The sequence below is a fragment of the Condylostylus longicornis genome, unplaced genomic scaffold, assembly GCF_029603195.1.
Source record: "Condylostylus longicornis isolate FDR11 unplaced genomic scaffold, ASM2960319v2 ptg000004l, whole genome shotgun sequence".
NCBI lineage: Eukaryota > Metazoa > Arthropoda > Insecta > Diptera > Dolichopodidae > Condylostylus > Condylostylus longicornis.
The window spans coordinates 16,288,830-16,310,121 of NW_026577973.1; the positions used below are offsets into that span (position 1 = coordinate 16,288,830).

Below are 21,292 nucleotides of genomic sequence, written 5' to 3' on the forward strand. Positions count from 1 at the left end.
TTTTCATGCAACTTTGTTTTTTATACCCTAAACTTTGGTGTGAAGTTTATTGAACAGTTTACATTTATTAATATTTAAATTTTGCAAATGAATAAAAATATAAATAAACAAATTTGAAAATTCTTTAAACTTAATTTTACACTCATTTACTTTTGGCACAGGCTATACAATCTGCAACTCATATCAACCTTTTATTATAAAATTTAAAACATTGAGTGTGTATTTCAAGGAATTTATTTTTACAAGAACAAAACAGCAAGTCTGGCTATTTGGCAGGAATTAGCAACTTCATAATATGTATTTGTCCTGTAGCATTTCAAAATTTCTTCTAAGATGAGATTCGAAATTTTTGCTCGCAGTTTTTTTATAGATTATTTCGGACAATAAGTCAGTTCTTACGTAAGTGTAAAATTACGCCATAATGGAATTGATAATTAGAAAAGTTAAGATTCTTCTTTCATTCAAAAAATTATTTTCCTTCTAAAATATTTTATACAACTAATTATTTGAAAATTAAACTGTAGAGTATACGGAATTATTACTTGGAAACTCTTGAATAAAGCGTTCCAAGCAAATTTAAAGAATTCATTTTTGCATTTTTAAATATAAATATTAAATCTAGAAATGTCGACATACACTCATTTTCCCTCATATTTATAATAAATTTTGACCTTTTGATTTCAATCAGTATTTTTCTAAAAATATATACTTTAGTCCTTCACAAGTATACTTGTATATACCGTACTCTTAATTAGAAATGATAAGATCATGATTTTTTACCTTATTTTGTTATGTAACCATAAATTTGTTCTCTACGGGTTTTGTATTTTTTTTTGTTTTCTCTTTAATAAAATAAGTACAGGATAAAAATAAATTCTTACATATGTTTAACGTTAATTAAGTTATGCCCTTCTGTAACTCACCTGTAATGAAAAAAAAACAGAATTTATGAGTTGGTTATAAAAATTGTGAATTAAGATTGTAAGGAAAAAAAATATATATTAATAATGTTAGAAATTCATTTCTATATATTTTTGTTCTAGGTCAGTTTTCTATAGTTTTTGAAGTGAAAATTTTAATCAGCTTATCAGATTTTGTAAGGGTTTTCTAAATAATTTAAATTTAAAATAATTATTAGAGATTTAATTAATTAAATATGTGAATTTTATGTTTAATTTTAGTTGTATAATCCTACATGGAAAATTAATTAGCCAAAGTACGTGTAATTGTTTGCACATAAGGCATTTAAACACATGAGAATTATGATTGGATTATAAAATTATTGTTAAGCAACCAAATAAAACACGATAGTACAAAGTGTTTATAGGGTGCAGAAAATTAAACTAACACATGAAACGTGTATATTATGTAAGATAGCATCTGCATACACTTTATAAATTGTGGTTTAGATTATATTGTTCTGTGGATTATTTCGTCTGCATCTTATTACTTTTTAAACTGCTCGCTAATTTATCTGTTGCTTAGTTTACAGGTGACAATTAAATTTCAGAAATTTTTATAATTAATAATATGCACGACTCATAATAAATTTGATTCAATCAAATAGAAAATCGAAATAAAAGTTTTGAGCAGCTTCAATTTATCTTGTACCTTATGTACACGTATTTTCTAAAAATGTCAATAATAAATCCGGGCAAGTGAAATAATTAAACTTTTCCAAATTCCACCATAGTAAATGTAGGTGTACTATTTTTCTTTCTTAAGTCTTTTTAATATAAAAAACAGCGCTGACAAGTGGAATTAGACTTTTAGTTGCTGTTTTCTAACTTGAACAAAAATAAAAGTTTTCAATTTTGAATCAAATTTAATTTCTTCTACAATTTTTTCAGAACAAATCACATTAAGAGAAGTAAAATTTAATAAAATAAGTTAACAATTGTCTTTTACTTAGATACTTGCAATTGCAAAATCAATTTTTTTTTTAAATTAAATGCACGATAAAGCAAATAATTTTATTTTAAGAAATGTCACTAAACTTAAAAGTATCTAACTTTAGGAAGAAAAGGCTTACTTTAGGAAGAAAGACATGAGAATTCTTTTTTCAAAAAAAATGATTTGTTCTGATGTGGTCAACATATAACCGACCGCAATTTGTTGCCTAATTTACCGAATATGTTGCAGAAGATTATATCTAGATATAACATACTTACAAAAATGCAATTATGGCTCTTAGTAAAGTTTGACTTTGTGCGATCCGAATTCACTGAGAGCTTTGCCAATTAATTTCGGTAATCACCAGAACTCAAATATTAAATTTCAAGAAATCCTGCCAATTAGTTCAGTAGATCTTTCCAAAAAAATAACATATAAAATTGAAAAAGATCTAATTCCTGAAGCCTGGTACAGAGAAACAGTTAGACCGATATACTTTAGAAAAAAGTTTATTTACATTTTCCTTCCATGGAGAAGTGAGTTCCAAACGAAAACTCGACATCCGAAATTTGGTGCTATCACATCACTTTCCTTATTATATTGAATACGGTCGATAACAATAAAAAATTTTCTATAATTTCACTGTATTTTTTCTTGTTAAAATGAACAAGGGGCAGTAAAAAATCCTATCGCAAAATTAGCGAGAAAAAAAAAAGTTTATCGGTAAAGGTAATTATCGGTAAGATTTTTGGTTTTTGGAAGTTAAAGTAATTCAAATAATTAAGTTTAATTTAAACTTGCAAAAAAGAACAAGTACAAGGTCTCATATTAATTGCGCAGGTAGTAAAATAAAATTGTAATGAGATTCAAACTTTTCGATAGTAAGAAATTGGAAAAAACTTTACTAGTAATCAAACAATAATATTATTATTGAGATCCTAATCTTCAACAGACTGTATGACTTTTAACTGACTTATTTTTCAATAAATTTTTACAAAATTTTATATTTTGACATTGTTTTAGTTTATTTTGAGCCTAGTTTATTTAAAAATTTAGATTGTTTAATTCAGCCTTAATATTACTATGAATAAATCTGGCAATAATGTAGCTAGTTCAAAGTTGCCTTAAAAGTTTCTCTGTGTGTAATGAAACAAGAAACTGTTTTCTGTACCAGTTGCTCTATCTATTTACTATTTTCCAAAGTTTTAAGTACAGATGCATAAAATTTCAATTTATAAACGAACTTAAGCCCAAAAAGTGTTTTTTATAAATTCTGATAAAACTCTTGAATTCTAAAGTCCCATTAGGTTAATTAACTATTTAAATTATTAAACTATATGAAAAATATGAACAATGTTAAAAAATCTATTTATAAATAAATATAGAATAACCAGCATTACTCTTAAAATAGCGTTGAATTCTAAGAAAACTAACAAAAAAATCAAGGAAGAAATAATTTCCTTTTGCAAAATATCCTTATTATTTGTTATTGATTTTACTATATAGGAATCATATGTACAGAGAGTACAGCTACTACTGCATTAAACGAAAAAAAATCATAATATTTCCAAAAAAAATAATAAAACGCAAAGAAACTTTAATTCCATTTCAAACGAATGGATTTGAAATATTTATTTTTTCATATTTCAAATCCATTTCTTGAAATTTTAAAATTATAATAAAAATCTTAAGTTTTTTTTTGTAAAAAATATAGATAAACTTTAATAATTCCTCAACTTCATGCTCTGATATTTCCAAACAATGTGGTTTAAATTATTATTTTTGGATTTCGATGAACTATCCTACAGTCAGTTGAAAAGCTAAAGTGTACAGTATTTTATATATTGTAATATGACAAACCTTGTGACGTAAATATAAATTCTAGTTATAAAATTTCCAAATATACTTAAAATATTAAAATAATTTTGGTGGAAACTTATTTACCATTAAAAAAATTTTAATAAGTCAAGAGTTTATATTTAATGCTTACTTTCTCAAGCAAAGCCTTCTACGCTAATAAAAAATGCAAGATTGTACAAGAACTCCCAAAAGTTCATGATGTCATAAAAATGTTTTCACCGTTTTATATAACAGAGAATAAATTTCAGTTGAAATAAGTTTTTTACATTGTCGTTCACTTTACGTACAAAAAAATGCTTTTATAAAGTTGAAAATAGTCAACAGTAAAAAAAATTATTTAATTGTTATTTTTTCAGCTGCAAGTTTTTTGTTTTTTTTAGCATCAATGCAAAAAACTTTGAGTTCATTTTGATAGTTTTCATATTGATATTTCTGATGTTGTTGAGAATACACGGAAATTTTTGTGAAAGTTCAACTCAGAAATTTCCAAAAAATGATGTGGTAATTAAAATATTTTTGTAAGTGCACTTTTAAGTGCTGAGATACGGAAAGTGTCACAGTACGCATAAAACTATTCTTTCAGAAAGCAAAATTGAAATTTGAATTCTTTTATGTTATAGCCTTAAATATGGGACAAAATGGCTTTCCAAAAAACGCAATAATATACAAGGTGAAAAAAATAATTTCAATAATTTTCGGTACACCTAATTTTAAGAATGGAATAGGCACTCAAATCGATTAGGATCAAAAATTTTGAATGCGTTGTTTCTTTCGCAAAAATTAATTCTAGAGCGATTTTACGTTATTCTAAACTAGATCTTAGCACGTCAGAGAACGAATTTCATGTTCCACTTAACTCTATAGAAGTTTTGTTTGTCAATTGCTCGATTTGGTTTAATACAGTTGGAAAGTTCAGAGTAGTAAATAAAGAATTTGTAAAGAATAATAATAACATTAGGATTTCATTCCACTCGATATGCAACGTTAAAATAAAAATGCAAAATATTGCATATATTTAGGATGAGGTTGGTACTTGCATATTGTTAAAATAAATTACAAATTTTTCTTTTAATTGGAAGAAACTGGCAGAAAGGATAAAAAATATCCACTTTTAAAGAATATTTTTCGCAGAACTTAATGAAAAACGTAGCGAATTTAATATGGTGATTATTTTTATCTATTTTTGTGTCACTCAATTTTTCAGTGAAATTTTTTTTGCATATTATAAAAAAGTTAAATTAAAAATGTTTTTCATTAGATCAACGTCAAGGACAGTTTCAATGCAATTTTCTCATGTAATTTTCATTTCAGTTAATTAATCTGCTTTCCCTAATTGCCGGTTCGTATATGATATCGTATATGATAATTATATATATGACAGTTTGTGATAATGTGATTTCGAAAGCTTATGTAGAAAAAGTTATACCGTTTCATGTTAAATATGTAATGTTCTATTAACTATGTATTTCTTACATCTCCCTACAGATTTGCTCATTACGAGAAATACCTAAACGAAAGACTTTTTGGTAAAATTCCGGCAAGCATAGGGCATATTTCATTTCCGTCCCTTATAGTTTAAGAGTTACGGACTTTTGTTTTGTGTGTCTTTATTTACTTGTATGTTTTTCATAAAAATTGTTACAACTATGCTCACGAAAGAAAATAATATAAAACTCTTGAATCTAGCACTAAATTTATTATACATATATAAGTATTTATTTTTCCAATGTTTTCTAATTTGTAAGTAAAAGCATAATATTTCTTTGAGAACTTTTCAGAAAATGCTACCTATTTGACTTTTTAGATATTCAGAAACTTATAATAATCATGTTTTAGATTTAGAAAGTTATCTTTAGTCAGATGATGTTACTTTTAGAAAAAAAAAATCCTCTTATACGAGATATCTACCTAATCTCTTTAAGAAAATTGATAAAACTTGAGGGAAAAATTATTTTTTACTTATTTTAATATCTTAACTAAGCGAAGAAGTGTTAAAAAGTTTTTCATTTTAGAGTACTAAAAGAAGATGAATAAAAATTTTGTATTCCACAAAGTATAAGAAAATTCTAAAACTAAAGTGAATATTTATGATAGTTAAGAGTTTTCATGGAAACTTTTATATTTTCTAAGAAAATTCAATTTTCTTTTCATAATTTTGGAATTTTTAATTATTATTAGTATTCACGGACCAGTTAAACAAAAAAAACAATTGCTTTAATATTTTTTATTTAATGTTCATGTGAGTTATAAATCTATTATAACGGAAAGGAACTGAAGTCTAGTCATATTAGTATGGAATTAATCCAGTTATATTTTTATGTTAGGCTTAGGTGTTTTGATTTATGTAAAGCACATTTAAAACTAATTGCTGGTTATAAGAGTTTCGATTATATTAGACAACCGTATACGTATGGCTTTATAATAAATTTACAATGTTTGACATCAAACCTTGTTTTAAAACTACACATGAGCAAATTTTTTTTCAACCCACATTATTAAAGGTGTCCCAAAATTCACGCAAGATTTGAATTTTGCGCCATTTGTGTTGCCAACAAAAAAAAAATACAGAGTGACAGCTGGTAGTTCAGGATTATTAAAAATGGAGCGCTACACAAAAGAACAACGCATTTTTATTGTTGAACAATATTTTGTAAATAGTGAAAGTTTCAGCATAACGAGAAAAGCAAAATTATTTTCACCTTAATGGCTTTGTTCATCGACAAAATTGTCGCATTTGGGATTCAGGATTTCAGGCATGAAGGCATCATCGGTCTATTCTTTTTCGAAAATGCAGCTGGTCAGACAATAACGATTAATTGTGCTCGCTATCGCGACAAGATAATTCTATTTTTTTGCGCCAAAATTGCAAGATATGGATGTGGACGACATGTGCTTTGAACAAGACGGTGCCACATGCCATACAGTTCGAAAAACAATTACTGCAGTCATTTCCTCGTTTTGGTGATCAGAACTGGGCGGCCAGATCATGCGATTTAACACCGTTGGATATTTTTCTTTGTGGTTTTTTGAAGTCTAAATTTTATATCTGCAAGACCACGACCATCCACGCATTGAAATTTAGTACGGGTATCTCAAAGTTTCTACTATCAATTATAGTAAAGGAAATCATTGAAAAATTTACAACAGCACTGAATAAAATTTATGTACTTCGAATATAGTAGCCCTTTTTTCACTATATTGATCTTAATTGTGTTCAAAATGAAATTTATTAAAAATCAATTAAATTAAGAAAATAAAAAAATATTTTTGTTCAATATTTTTTCTCATTTATAATTAAATGAAAATGGTGCTTTTCAAATAAAATAGATAAAAAGGAAATTCTTGAAAAATTTCAAATAGATAAGCGATAAAAGTTTCTTTTTTTTTCAAATAACTTTTTTAACTCCTTACACTTTTGAAAATTACACCATAAATTATATTATAGACTTTAAAAATTTTATAAACTTAATGTTGAAAATAAATCAATGCCTGAACTTCCAAGGACTTATAAGGATTATCTTTTCTTTTTCTCTTATTACAATTTCCTCTCTATAGAATTTTCGAAAAATACCTTAATTTGTTCTATTTTTAATCTTTCAAAATTTAAAAGTGATAAGATTAAAATTATAGTTAAAAAGTTTTTTTTTTCAAAGAGTGTATAAGAGCAAATTATTAGTCATTTATAGTTACGCTACAAGGATCAAAAGTTTTTTGCTTTTGCTAGCTAATTACTCAATATGCGGAGGTATAATGAATTTATTATTCCATTGTTTGACATTCAAAAAACACAGTTAAAGTAAAAACTTGTATTAATTTCACTAACAATTCAATCTTTAATCTGTATAGTGCCGTTCGATAACAACCGGAGCTGCTGTCAGATTATTATTAATTATACCCGTATGAACGTATGTTCGAAGGGTATACTAAATTTGCCTTACCGTTTGTAACGCTAAGAAATAAAGGTGTTAGATATAGACTCAAGTGTATGTTTTTGATCAGCGTCAAATTCTGAGTTGATTTAGCTTTGTCTGTCCGTCCGTCCGTCCGAACGATAACTCAAAAACTAATTGAGCTAAGTTCACCAAATTTTCACAAATGATTTATTGTAGCAAGTGCCAGAACCCTATTTAAATTGGACGTGATCGGGGTACCAGTTCGGGTAGCTGCCATACAACTTCAAAATTTATTTGGCTATATCTCAGAAACTATTAAAGCTATGGTATTGAAATTTCACACACACGAATATATTAGTAGGGCCAATCTGTCTGATAAAAGTCGTTGAAATTACTTGGGTCCTTCTGGTACCTGCCATACAACTTCAAAAGTTATTTGACTATATTTCAGAAACTATCAAAGCTATGGTATTGAAATTTCACACAAACGAATATATTAGTAGGGCTAATCTGTTTGATAAAAGTCGTTGAAATTACTTGGCTCCTTCTGGTACCTGCCATACAACATCAATAGTAGTTTGGCACAACCAGTATTTTGAAAAACACATAGTACTGAAATTTTGCATAAATTAATATGGTAATACGGCAACTTAAAGTCATAGTCTGCCACATAGTTAGTTATGGCACATTAGTTATTCGCACATAGGATAACAAATTCGTACGGGTATCACAGAGTTGACAAGGTCAACTCTACTTTTTTTCTCGTTTTTTTGTTAAATTTTGCAGTTACCACTTCCATAGTACTCCTAAAGAGTATTAAATATATGAATAAAGTAAAAATTCAAAGCTCAAACTCTGTTTATCAAATTATAATTAATTTTAATTTCATCTTTGAATTAAAATTCTTACTATAATTTCGATTTTAATATAATTTTAATTCAAAATTTTCACTGAAGTTGTCATAAAATTAGATTTTAATTGGACACCTACTCCTATCTTAATGATAAATCAGAAATTAGAAAAATACTTCGTAATTTAGTGAACTAACGCGCAACTGGATTGAGAATTGCGAATTCAAATTAAATGTGAAATTACGGACAGTGGAAATTAAAATTGAGAATCAAGGAAAATATATGAGAATATTTGAAAATAATTAATTAATACAAAAATATTATATATTAAAATTAATAAGATTTATACCATCAATTTAGAAAGGAATTACAGCTTCAATTTGGTAGGTTGAAAAATATTTAAGTAAAGATTCAAAAATTTTATATATGCAGCAGACATTAATTTTCTTAAATTTAGATAACCCACGTTGTACAAATATGTGTGCAATATGAATTTGAAAATGTGTAGGTATTCTAGCTTGAACACATTTACGAGACTTTTACATAAAATAAATATTAGAAAAATAACAAATTTCTTGGTTAATTAGTAAAAACATGACACTCATTTGGTATAGGCATCCTTATGTGAAGTATAACATTAAAAATCCTTTTTTTTGCTCGTTCTTCTTGGTTTTTTTTTTGCAAGGCAAATAAAAAAAAATAAAAGATTTTTCTTTCTAACAACGAGAAAATTGCTTTTAATATTGATCTTTTACGACTGATGCACATGAATAGGCCAAGGGAACTGCTCGTAGTTATATTAATGAAAGGTCATTTTCAATAAACGATTATAATAAATTACAAAGAAGGTTTAATAGCTATGTATATGTATGGGTTAGAAATACATATAGTATCCTTTTTCTGTCAGGATCATGTATTGGGATCATATGGGAAAAAAAAATATTCCTTATCAATATATTTATCTACACTTAATATATAGGGTGACTTTTGAAAGATAGTTTATTGGTAAAAGGATATGAAAAAGAAATTCATTCTAAATGTTAGCTTTTAACATTAGATATGCCTTTTCATGTTTTGAACTTGATTTTACTTGGATATTTGTTAACTCTTTCAAATATAATGATTTTAACTTAGTTGGGGCTTTAACAATTGAATTGTTTGAAATGCTAGAGAGTCGAATAAAAAGTTCTGATTAAGTTCGTTATTTCGGTAGATCTCCGCTGATCCTCGTGAATGTGTCGTCTAATTTACGCTTATGTAAACTGGAAATTTTAATATTAAAATATTTTGTGTAGCTTCATTTTAAGAAATTTGGTAAAAAAAATTCAGAAGGGTAATTTCAGACACCCTGTTGTAATATTGTAACATAAATTTAACTCTAAATTATTATCCTAGTGCTATAAAGAAGGAATGTTATCCTATTTTCAATTTAGTTTTTCTTTACTTTTTGCCAATGACTTTTGAGATTTTAATTTCTTGCTTTATTGCATATTTTATGACTAAAATGAGTTGATTACTCTATATACGTATATATACACATATCAGTAGCTAATTATATAGAACACATGCCTTTATATACATATTACATGCGTTCTTTTAAATTATTGCTTGATAATGAAACATAAATCCTTGACAGCTTGTTACAGAAAGAATTTTGTGAATTGTGGTTTTATTTACATATTATGGAAAGGACATTCACTTAATTGATTAGATTTATACATATAAATTGTATAAGTACTAACAATTTGGAGAAAAGTTTACATAAGTATGTAGGAAATTTAGGAAATTTGTATAATTCTTTGGAAATTACATATTTGTCTTGGAAACAGAAAATTTCCAGTAATTAAATGAAAATGACAAAACTAATCCTATAAATTACATTTATTGTTCGTAGAAATTATTAATTAAAAAATTTTTTAATTAAATGCTTAAAAATCTGAAAAATTTATTATGATGAAAATTTTGTTGTAATGTGCTAGAGAAGTCATTGTAAAATTTGAAAAGTTCTTAAATGAAATTATTCCTTACAAAAGAAATAGAAATTTTACTAGTGATTAATTGGAGCATGAAATTTAGCTTTATTATATGATATCGTCCGTTTGTACATCGTCCATTTAGATTACATTCTGAGTCATGTGTATAAATATGAATAAAAAATAAAACAAATACTAACCTGCAATTCCTCTATTTTGCTTAGTCCTTCGATTCGATGATGGGCTCAATAAACTCTCTCTACGGCTAACAAAAGAACCACTAACACTAAAGCTTCCGAAACTTGAATATGTGTTAATGTTTAATTGTGAAGGCTGTTGTGGTACATGAAATCCTAAATTTGAATTTTGATTTTGTGTTGTATTATTGGCTGCGGCTGCTGATGTAACTGAACTCATTTGAAAAATTGGTACACTTGTTGTGCTTGTTGTACTATTTCTAGGAACATTAAGTGATGGTCGTGGTGAATCATTCCATACAGTATCAACCATCGAATCAATACTTGCTGATCGAGGTAGTTTACTGCCATAATCCTTCCTATAAAATGAGGAACATAAATTAAATTATAAAATTTAGCATAGACTTAAACATTTTTAGAAACTGGTAAGGTAGCTGTAATGAAAAACAATACCAAATAAATTACATTTCATCTTAAATTTTGAAAATAACTCAAACTTGAACCTTAATGTATAAGTAAGGTCAAGGTAACTGGATTCATTTTTCGTGGAGACAAGACACAAAATTTTCCTTAAAAATTAAAATTCTTCACAAAACTTATTTAAAATTTTAATAAAACTTAATAGATGATCAATATTTATTATTTACTAATAGATAAGAGCAGGGTTTAGGGACATGCATTAAGGGGATTGTCTCTTTTACAAGGATTTGATTGTATCTATTACGATGATCAAAATATTTTGGAAATTATAACCAGCAATCTTACTTTACTCATATTGAAAATAACATATGAAATTTTAATTTAATCTTTTTGATTAAACATTTAGACGCTCACCTACTGGCGCTCTTTTAAAATGAAAAAGTTGTGCTCTAAATTTATAAAGAAAATTTGTAAAAATGTAGACATTTCTTGAATCATTAATAATGTTGAATTCATTTTATAATTTGCATTTTCCTGAATGCTGATCCTTTATATTTTTGCATAAAAATTTATTAATAATAAATGAATTTCCAAAACAAAATTTTTTCAACCTCCTGTGCTGTATTATGTATTAGCTTTTTATTTGAATCTTTTACAAGGATTTTATTTTTTTGTTTTCACAAGGAAAATTTTTAATATTAAATATAAATAAAATATTGGAAGAACAAAAAGATAAAATAAATTTTCGAACACTGCTCAAAACAAAAATTAACTTTAAACCACCTACCTTACGTAGAATCAAATTGAGTAGTCAACATTACAATAATTTTTTTTTCAAGTTGATACAAAAATTCGAATGTTGTTTTTTAGTAGACTCAATGCAGTTAAGCTTTATGATAATACTTAGTTAAATTTTATATGGTCAGTATTTGTATGGTCAGTATATAACCGACCGCAAAGTGTTTTTTTTTGCTGGGTGAACGTACTGCACAAGATTATGAAGGTGTCCGTTAAAGACTTCTCTCAAATTTTAAGGACGTTTTAAGAGTGCAGAATTGATCTGCAGTAAATTTCCAGTTTTCTAAACCAGGCAGGTGTCCAAAGTTGGTCATTCCATGAAAACAAACAAAGTAAACAAACACATGTGTGCGCACAAAAATAGGCAGACCGACACCTCGTCAAAAATTATTTTATCTAGTTAAATTCTTTTCTATTTAAATTCTGGCTATTATTCCGTCACATGGAACGTTTCCGCCGACTGCGAAATTCGACGTCATCACATATCTATCCTTATTGTATACAATGTGGTTGGTAAAGATGCGAATAAGGAACAAAAAATTCCATCTGTTTAAATATTAAGAACTTTCAAAGTTTATAACATTTCCAAATTTTAAACTGGAAAATATTCATGTAACATTTGTTCCTAATTATAAATCAATAAATCAAAAGCAAATTTGCGATGACACAAATATACACTTAAATCAAGATTACCACATTTTTTTCTGTTAAAAATTCTGTTAACATATTTTGTGTTAAAAAGTAAAACATAACAAGAGAAAATCATTTTATTGTATATTAAATTTTAAGGATATTGTGGTAAAAATGTAAGTGATTTGATTTTCAAGTGCCTCCAAACATCTACAATACATATGTATAAAACACTCGAATGTATTTGTAAGTATATCAATACGAATGTATTTACCGTTAGTATTTGTACTTTTACCTAAAAATTGTAAGCGACTTAAAGTGTTTGTTAAAGTGTTTACTAAAATCAATAAAAAAATAAATAAAAAAAACAAAGATATGAAAATAAATTTTTTTTTGACATAACCTATCAAAAGTTATTCTTGACATGTCTGTGACATTCAAATTGAAATGTGGTTGAAGTAAACAAAAAAATTATTGAGAATTAAAATGAGTATGATTTTTTTATCGGCGGCGAAGGGAAGAGCTCTGATCGCAAATCGAGTTAGTAATTTTAAAAATATTTTTGACATTACATCTTTTTGCGGGCCTACCCTCTGTGCAATCCTCTTCTGACAATTTTTACTGAACCGATTTATATGAAAGTTCGCATTTCAGTAACGAGTAGACCTTTTAAGAAAAATTGATTTTTCTAAAAGGAGCAGCAATTGATTATTATAAGCTTAATTTAAGTTTTTCACCACTGAACTAAGGCTATAATAATCGAATTTTCTTAAAATCGTATATTTCACGTGGTGTAAAATCGTATTTGGAACGTGGTGTAATAAGTTTTGGGAAATTCGACTTATCAGAATACGGAAGTTATAGTTTTCCAATATTGATATTCAATTTGAATTCACAGTAAATAGTTTTGTATGTCAGGCAGCAATTTCGTCAGATTCACTAACCCAACTACTGTTTCAGAAATAATCGAATCAGGCTTTTACTTTCGTTTAGGCTTTTACGGCTTAAGTATCAATTATAATTAAAAGTCTTCAATGAAATTGACTGATTTATATAGAAAAAACCAAGATCTTACATAAAGAAAGTTTCACGGACTTTTGAAGATTATTCAGCCATCTAGTTTTTACGTATTTCCTTTTTTCTACGTTTTTTCTTAAGAAAACTCAAATTAAGTCCGTACGCGAACATTTTCTCAACAAAAATTATTTTGGAAAATGTGTTTAGACATTTGAATCATTGCATATGCCTGAAATTATTTGTGTTTGTGTGAAGGAATGATTCTTCTAAAACAATTTTATTGTACTGAAATAAAAAGTGTTGTCTTCAAGGAAATTTCATAAACATAAAACTATTATATACACATACATATATACATATATATAAAACACATGAACTCGTTTTATAAAAAAAAACCAATATCCAACATTTATAAAACAATAATTTTATAATATGGCCTAATGACATGCTAACATGCATGCTAGTTATATATAAGGCTGTTCATGTAATTATCCAAGTTCATTATATAAATAAAAAACTTTATTATATGAATAAAAAAAATTTGCAAAAAGTTCAAGGCACTGTTAATGTACATAATAGGAAGTTCAACTGCGAAAATAATTTTGGAAAAAAATAACTACCTATGTATATTTCTATACATAGTGATAGTATATACATATTGATAGTATTTAAAGCTATTTAAAGCCCATTTTTCAATGAATTTAAGTGGATTTTCCAATGATTCTTTAAAATTAAACTGAATTAATCGATTATCCACGAAGGTATACCAATATAACATTATAATATCCTTTCAAAAACAACACCTCGTTTTAACCCTATTAGTAAATTTCAAATAAGGGAAACCAATTGTAAATTGGCATTGTTACAGTTTCGTATGTAGTACAATATTGTAGTATTTTTTTTAATTTAAAAATAAATGCCACACAAGTAGATTCAGCAAACAATAGAATGTGATTTTGTTCCATTAAAATGTATTTAAAATCGCATACCTAATGTTGATTGAGATACGAAAGGAAAGAACGTAAGATTCAGATACGAAAGGAAATATTTGAAAAACAAAGGATAGAAAATATCAAAGAAAAATAAAAAAAAAATTTTCTTAACTTCATTTTACACTATATATCTATTTCAATTACCTTTCCCAAGATAATCTTCTAGGTGCATCATCATTTAGTGTAGGACTTTGTCGTCCACCTTTATTTGTTTGATTTAATAATCTAGCTAACCTGTATAACGCTGTATTATTACTATTTGTATTCGTTAAATTGGATGTATTAGTTGAGCTCAGAATATTTCCAGTCATTTGCTGTTGATGTGGTGTTATAAAAATTCCACCTGTTGCGCTTGTATTCGATGAAAAATTATTATTATTCGTTCCAGTAGTGTTAGATCCACCACTACCACTACTACTTGTACCTCCAACAGACATTCGATAAGCACGTGCAGCCACCACATGAGGTGCAGGTATTCTAGAAAAGAAAAATTAAATGCAATAAAATGAAAATAATAAGAAAATAAAATGAAACAAATGATTTAATGTGTAGAAAAAAAATGATACAATACTAAAGTGTTATACACATTATATAAATGAGAAAATTAATCCACATTTTCTTTGTTAACATTTATGTTTGGTCAAATAACTTTGAATTATCCATTTTTATCTTTTTTAAATTGGAAATGAAATTGTGTTGGTCTCAAATAATTTTTTTATTACGCTGTAGTTATAAGCCCATTATGATTTTCCTTGTCGTTTAAAAATTCTTTTTCGGAGTAACAATTTCTGTAAGTTTGGAAATTATGCTTTTGCTTAATGAAGGCACAATACCGCTTTTAAGAAATCTTAGTATTCTTTAAATCCTAGCACAGTTAAATGAAAAATTAAGTTCAAACCTGTAAGTCACAATTGAATTTCCCGTTACTTTTGGGATTGAAATTACGATCACATGCATTGCATTTTAGCCATGGAAGACTATGGGTCACGCAAATGACCGTATATTGCCCTCAAATTATGATTTCATGGTCTAAAATTTTTAAAATTTCCTCTGACATTTTAAGCAAATCATTGCATTTCAAGTATAACACAAAATTATTAAGAGTATTAAACTCATTTGTGTTAAAATATTAATAGAATCAGTTTATCACAATTTTATTAACTTTTGAAAGGAGATTATGAATTTAATGTTAATGCTGTTTTGTAATTTTTAATATTTAATTCCTTTGTTTTTTGTAATTTATTGAATAAACAATAACCATTTCTGCCATGTGGAAGTTTATTTAATTCTTATAATTGATTTAATCGTAATTACATAATTTAATTTTCATATTTTAATACACTTTGACTTTTAAATATTTTGTATAGCTTATATAAAATTTTAATTGAATCCAGACAGATTATTACTTTTTTAATTAAAATGTTCTTTTACAAGGTGTTTTCTGTTTCATTTACTCTTATTGGGGAAACTGAATTTCTGTTAAGTTTTTGGTTGAATCAACAGTAAATCACAAATTCGTTTAACCAATTAAAAACTTTAAAATTGAAAACTACTCAAAATTTCTAGTTTTATTCAAAAACTACTAAACGATTTATTACTAAACTGAAAATTGTAGGTAAGGGGTATTTGATAGTGCTGGACTATTTGAGAATGGTAGATAAGGTAAGGACTATTTCATTACCCTTTACTTAAAATTCAGATAGTCATTCTGTAAGAGTTTAATAATGCGGGAAAACTAATTAAATATGAGGCAAAAATTTTTTCCACGAAACCCTGTATTACTTAAATTAATATGTTAGATTAATTAAGAGTATTTTTCTACACTTAATTGGATTATAGTTAACGTAATTTCATATATTGTGAAAATGTACGAGTTATAAGAGGCTTTTTAAAAATAAAATATATTACCTAAGTACAACAGTTCCATCAGCGTGCCGTTCATACTCATCAGACGAATATATATATGGATCTATACCATAGTTACTATTATTATTATTATAGCCTAATAAAGGTGGTCCACTATGCGTACTTCCTGATGATTTTCGGCGATATTCTAATGAACTATCATCACTAACTAAAGACGCTCTAGATGATTTCGGTTGAAGAGATAAACGGGGACCATAAGCTGATGATGTTGATTCACCTGTAATGTAAACAATAAAAAGTTAAAATTTAGAATTAACATTCAATCAAAATGAAGGGACAGAGAAAATATAAATTAAATTTCCACATATGTACATATAAGAATCACTATCACATATTCAATGCAGGGTAGCAGGCTTATAATTGCAGAAAATGTAAAAGATTAATCTATTTTTCTAGTTTTTTGTTTTATAGTTAATTTTTCCCAAGCACCTTTAAAAACCACCCAAGATCTCTTAAACTTAATCCTGTCAAATATAACGTTACGCTTATAAAATGCATGTTTGTGTTTGTAGCTGAAAATTATTTGGAATTTCAATTTCATTAAAGAAGATTCTATTACGAAAAATTCACAGAAGAATTAAGAGAAACAAATTAAAGACATTTTTTAATATTTGTAGGTTTAGTTTTTGGACAAGTTATATAAGGAATTTTGAAAATGCTTTAGCAGTACAATGTCATTGTGAAACTTAATTTTTCAATTTAGTTAATTTGTTAAACCACTTCAACAAAGCCATTGAGCTGACGTATTTATTTTCTACACTTACTTGTCATTTAATTGAAGCGGGACTCTAAAGGTTGTCTTTTTTCAATGTAAAAAAATTATGTTCGTATTTAGTATAATAGCATTCTTAAAAACAATTTATGTGTCCACACTTCGCACTTCTTGTAAACCTGTGATAATTTTTTCTATCCTTAAATGTTTCAATATTTTGCAAGAAATTGATTAATGTTTCTTATAAAGTTTTGAATGTTTTTTAAAAAGTGAATCTTTTCTCTACACACCTACTATAACCACTTTGTGTGAAGAGTGTTCAATATATTTTAAGAAGAATAAAATCTTTTGGGATTTCAAAGGTAAAATGATTCTTATTCATTTTCATAAGAAAGCATGCATTACATATCACTTGCTTTTATTTTATCTATAAGTAATGTATGAATTCCCAAAACAGTGGCTGTGAAATAAACATTGGTATAAGCATTATTCTTTGCAAAAAGAAATAAAATTGCAATGTACATCCATTCCAAATAAAATTATTTACATTTGCATCTATGTGAGTGCATTTATATAATTATGTATATAATATTTAACATTACATAATGTGCTATAATAAAATACGAGTAAGTTTCAATTTGATTATGGAACAAGATCTAGAAATACTCAAGCTGCTTGGTCAAATTCGATTCAAACTGGAGCTGGTTTTAAACATCGAACTTATTTACAAACAAAATTTATAGAATGAATTTTTAATGAAATCAGTAGAAATATGCTTATTTTGCACTTCCTAATTGAAGTTTTAGTGACTTGTTTTTTAATATGAAACAAATTTATAAATTAAAGGAAAGCACAGAGCTTAATATAACCGGCGTAAAGAAAAAGAAAAAAAATTGAAATTGTTGTAATAAAAAATTTTTAAATTTCCTCAATTCGAAAACCATAGGATTCGGAAATTGTTTAGAAAACCATAAATTATTTTGTAAATAAATGAAATAGTGAAAAAATTTCATTGAAATGAGTACCTGTTTACTTGCTGTAGGTTTATGTGTACAAGTACCGACGACACAATAAATTTTATACCGCAAAATTAATTTCAATTTTTTATAGATAGATAAGGAAATAATATTTATGTTTTATCAAAATCAGCCCCTAAAATCAGAGTTCTCTTTATAACCAATTAAAAGAAAATTTTCAAATTAGTTAATTTCCTTTTATAATTTTAATTTAGTTTCTCTGCCACAAAAGTGATAATACTCGTATCTAACATAAAATAAAGGTAATATTGAACAAAATTCGAAACAATATAAAAGGGGGACTTCGTAAATCTTGAATTTAATTTATATTTACAGAATTTAAGACAAATATAGATGGTTATAAGTTACAAAAAATTTTGGAAGGATGCAGGTTTTACCATTTTAGCTAAAAGAATGATTATTTATTTTTGAATTCATTCTTGATTGCCAACAGTTAAACAAATTCTATTAATTTTGTTATTTTGTGTTTATTTTTAAAGATAATTTAATAAGAATATATTCAAGTACAAGACAAATCAGGGTTCGATGATTTTACCGAAATAGACTAATGAAACGCACTCAGACAAACTAAATATTATAGGAGAATTTTTTATTTTTCACTCTTCTTTTCAAATTGTGAAGCTCAAAGCGGGTTTCGTTATGAGTATCCCGTTTTTATGTCTTTAAAGTCAGGACCTTGCTTTTCGAGAATGCACCGTATAGGTAGAATATTTTTCCATTCCAAAAATATTTAATAATTCTATTTTTTAACAACACTATTCTTAGCACCAGCTTGTCTTCTTCTTCGTGTGAAGAAAACACTTGTTTTACAATTTTTATTTTGATAGACGCTATGTGCTGGTAATTTAAATCCATTAGAAAACTGTCAGGTCCATATATGGTTTACATTCAAAATATAATATTTGTATATAACAGTTATTTTGAAATAAAATGCTATAACTCAAACTCTTTTTACCGACCGTATTGTGTAAACAATAGGTAGGTTATGTGATGGCAACAAATTTTGCATATCGAGTTTTCGGTGGGAACGTACTTCTCCATGGTAGGGAAGTGTAAATAAACTATTTTTAGCAACCTGTCGGTCTGTCGGTCTGTCGGTCTGTCGGTCTGTCCGTCTGTCCGTCTGTCGGTCTGTGTGTGCACGCGTGTATCTCAAGTTCGGCTGAACCGATTTTGATGAAATTTTATATGTAAGTTTGTTTCCACCATGGCACGGATCGATCAACTTTTGGTATATATCAGGCCTCGGGAACTGCACTTTTTAGCGGGCCTGTTTTACATTTTTGAACATTTTGAAGAAAATATTCAACCGATTTACCTGAAATTTTATATATAAGCTCAGCTCGACCGTCCGCAAAAATTCGTATGTTTTGGAAGAAATCAGGCATCGGGAACTAGACGTTTACTACGGGCCAAATATACATTTTTGTGTATATAAAGAGAAATAATCAACCGATTTTATTGAAACTTAATATTTAAATTCCTCGTACTAAAACAACGAACATATAAATTTTTTGGAAAGATCAGGGCTCGAAAACTGATCTGCGGGCCGATTTTACATTTTTCACCATATCTACGGAACGAATTGATGGGATTTCTTGAAATTTGAAATTTGAGTTCTGGTTGTTACCAAAACTAACTGGCGAGCATTTCAGGGAATTCGGGTAGCACAAAGCGAAACTCTACTAAGAGCCAAATTTACATTTTTCTAGGTATGTTAACTATAAGCTTGTTAATGTCCTAAAAATTGGAAAGAAGTATTTAACAGGCATTTTTTTAATATTCTGTAACACTTTCACTTAACTAGACAATACATAATGCGGTCGGTTATGTGCTGACCACGTCAGATTTTTTTTTTTAAAAACAATATTCTCACTTTAGTTGAGTCGTTTTGTTCGAGCTTCTATATCTTTTAAACTTTTTAACGGGACATTTACGTTCTATAGGGAATTTTTATTATTTAAAAATTTAAGTGAAATTGTACTGCATATACTTTTGTAAATGTATATGTAAATGCATAAACATCTTTTATGTTTTATGAAACTTTAACTTTAAAATATTTAAAAGGATTCGTCACAACATTGAGCAAAACCATATCGAAGCATTTATATTGTACAGAGTTAAGCAAAACTATAAAAGTGATTTTCAAAGTATAAAGTCCAAAAAGAGTTTTACTTCTTTATTTTTTCTCTATATTAAAATAAACTTTTTTGATTGTTAAGTTGGGCACTCTCTATATAGACGTATACCTATAGGTATTATGCAAATGTTTGTCATTAATTTGTGTATATTTTTATTAAGAGTTCTTGAAAATTTATTTATAAAAGAAAACTTAGCAAATGGGTAAATAGGGAAATTTTTCTGAAAGTTTTAGTATATATACTATGTATATGGAGTGATTTACGAGTGTTATATAATTTGTGTGATTCTAGAAATTATAACGAGACACAAAATGTTGTTTTATTGTAAAAATTAAATTTATGAGTTTTCATCAATTTTTAATGTAGTTACACAAATTTAATTATTTGATTAAAATGAAGCTTTATATCAAAAAGGAACAAGTGAAAATGACATTCTCTTAAAAAGAATTCAGGAGTAAATAAATTAAAAAAAAACACAATATAAAATAGAAAGTTGTTGGATTAATTTGTTAAGTAATTTTATTAAGTGGAAAATAAATAACCAGGTAATTTATATTTATCAGAAATTGGGTACCAATGGGAAGAGTGAAACTGGAGATAAAATAGTTTATATCCCTTTTGCAAGAAGACCAAAAACCAATTTTTAAAAGGAAGTATTTTTGATTCATTCTAATAGAATTTTCGAATTATTAGAAATGTATAGATATAAGAAAAAATTTAAAGTGTAAGTGAAATTTATATTAACTGATAGCTTTCAGAGTATCACACAATAAAATGCTTAACACTCATAGTTAAAGTATACGCAAGTTGTACATGACAATTTTTAGAATAAATATTAAGAGAGTGGCGATCGGTATCTCACCGAAGAAAGTCGTGTAATTTTGGATTACATTTACTATTATTGAAAAGTTGTCATTTTTGAATAATTATATCTTTGATATAATTTGCACTG

At 27.0% G+C, this 21,292-nt stretch overlaps 1 protein-coding gene across 1 annotated transcript in view; it reads right to left on the reverse strand.

Annotated features, from left to right (window-relative positions):
- LOC129613451 (phosphatidylinositol 3-kinase 2-like) overlaps positions 1–21,292 on the reverse strand; it is a 98,888-nt gene that overhangs the window by 36,901 nt on the left and 40,695 nt on the right. Inside the window, exons 3-5 of the mRNA XM_055527529.1 lie at positions 16,433–16,667; positions 14,669–15,001; positions 10,671–11,026 (exon numbers count right to left, since the gene is read on the reverse strand). Coding sequence (XP_055383504.1) covers positions 10,671–11,026; positions 14,669–15,001; positions 16,433–16,667 — 924 coding nt within the window. The remainder of the gene's footprint in view (positions 1–10,670; positions 11,027–14,668; positions 15,002–16,432; positions 16,668–21,292) is intronic.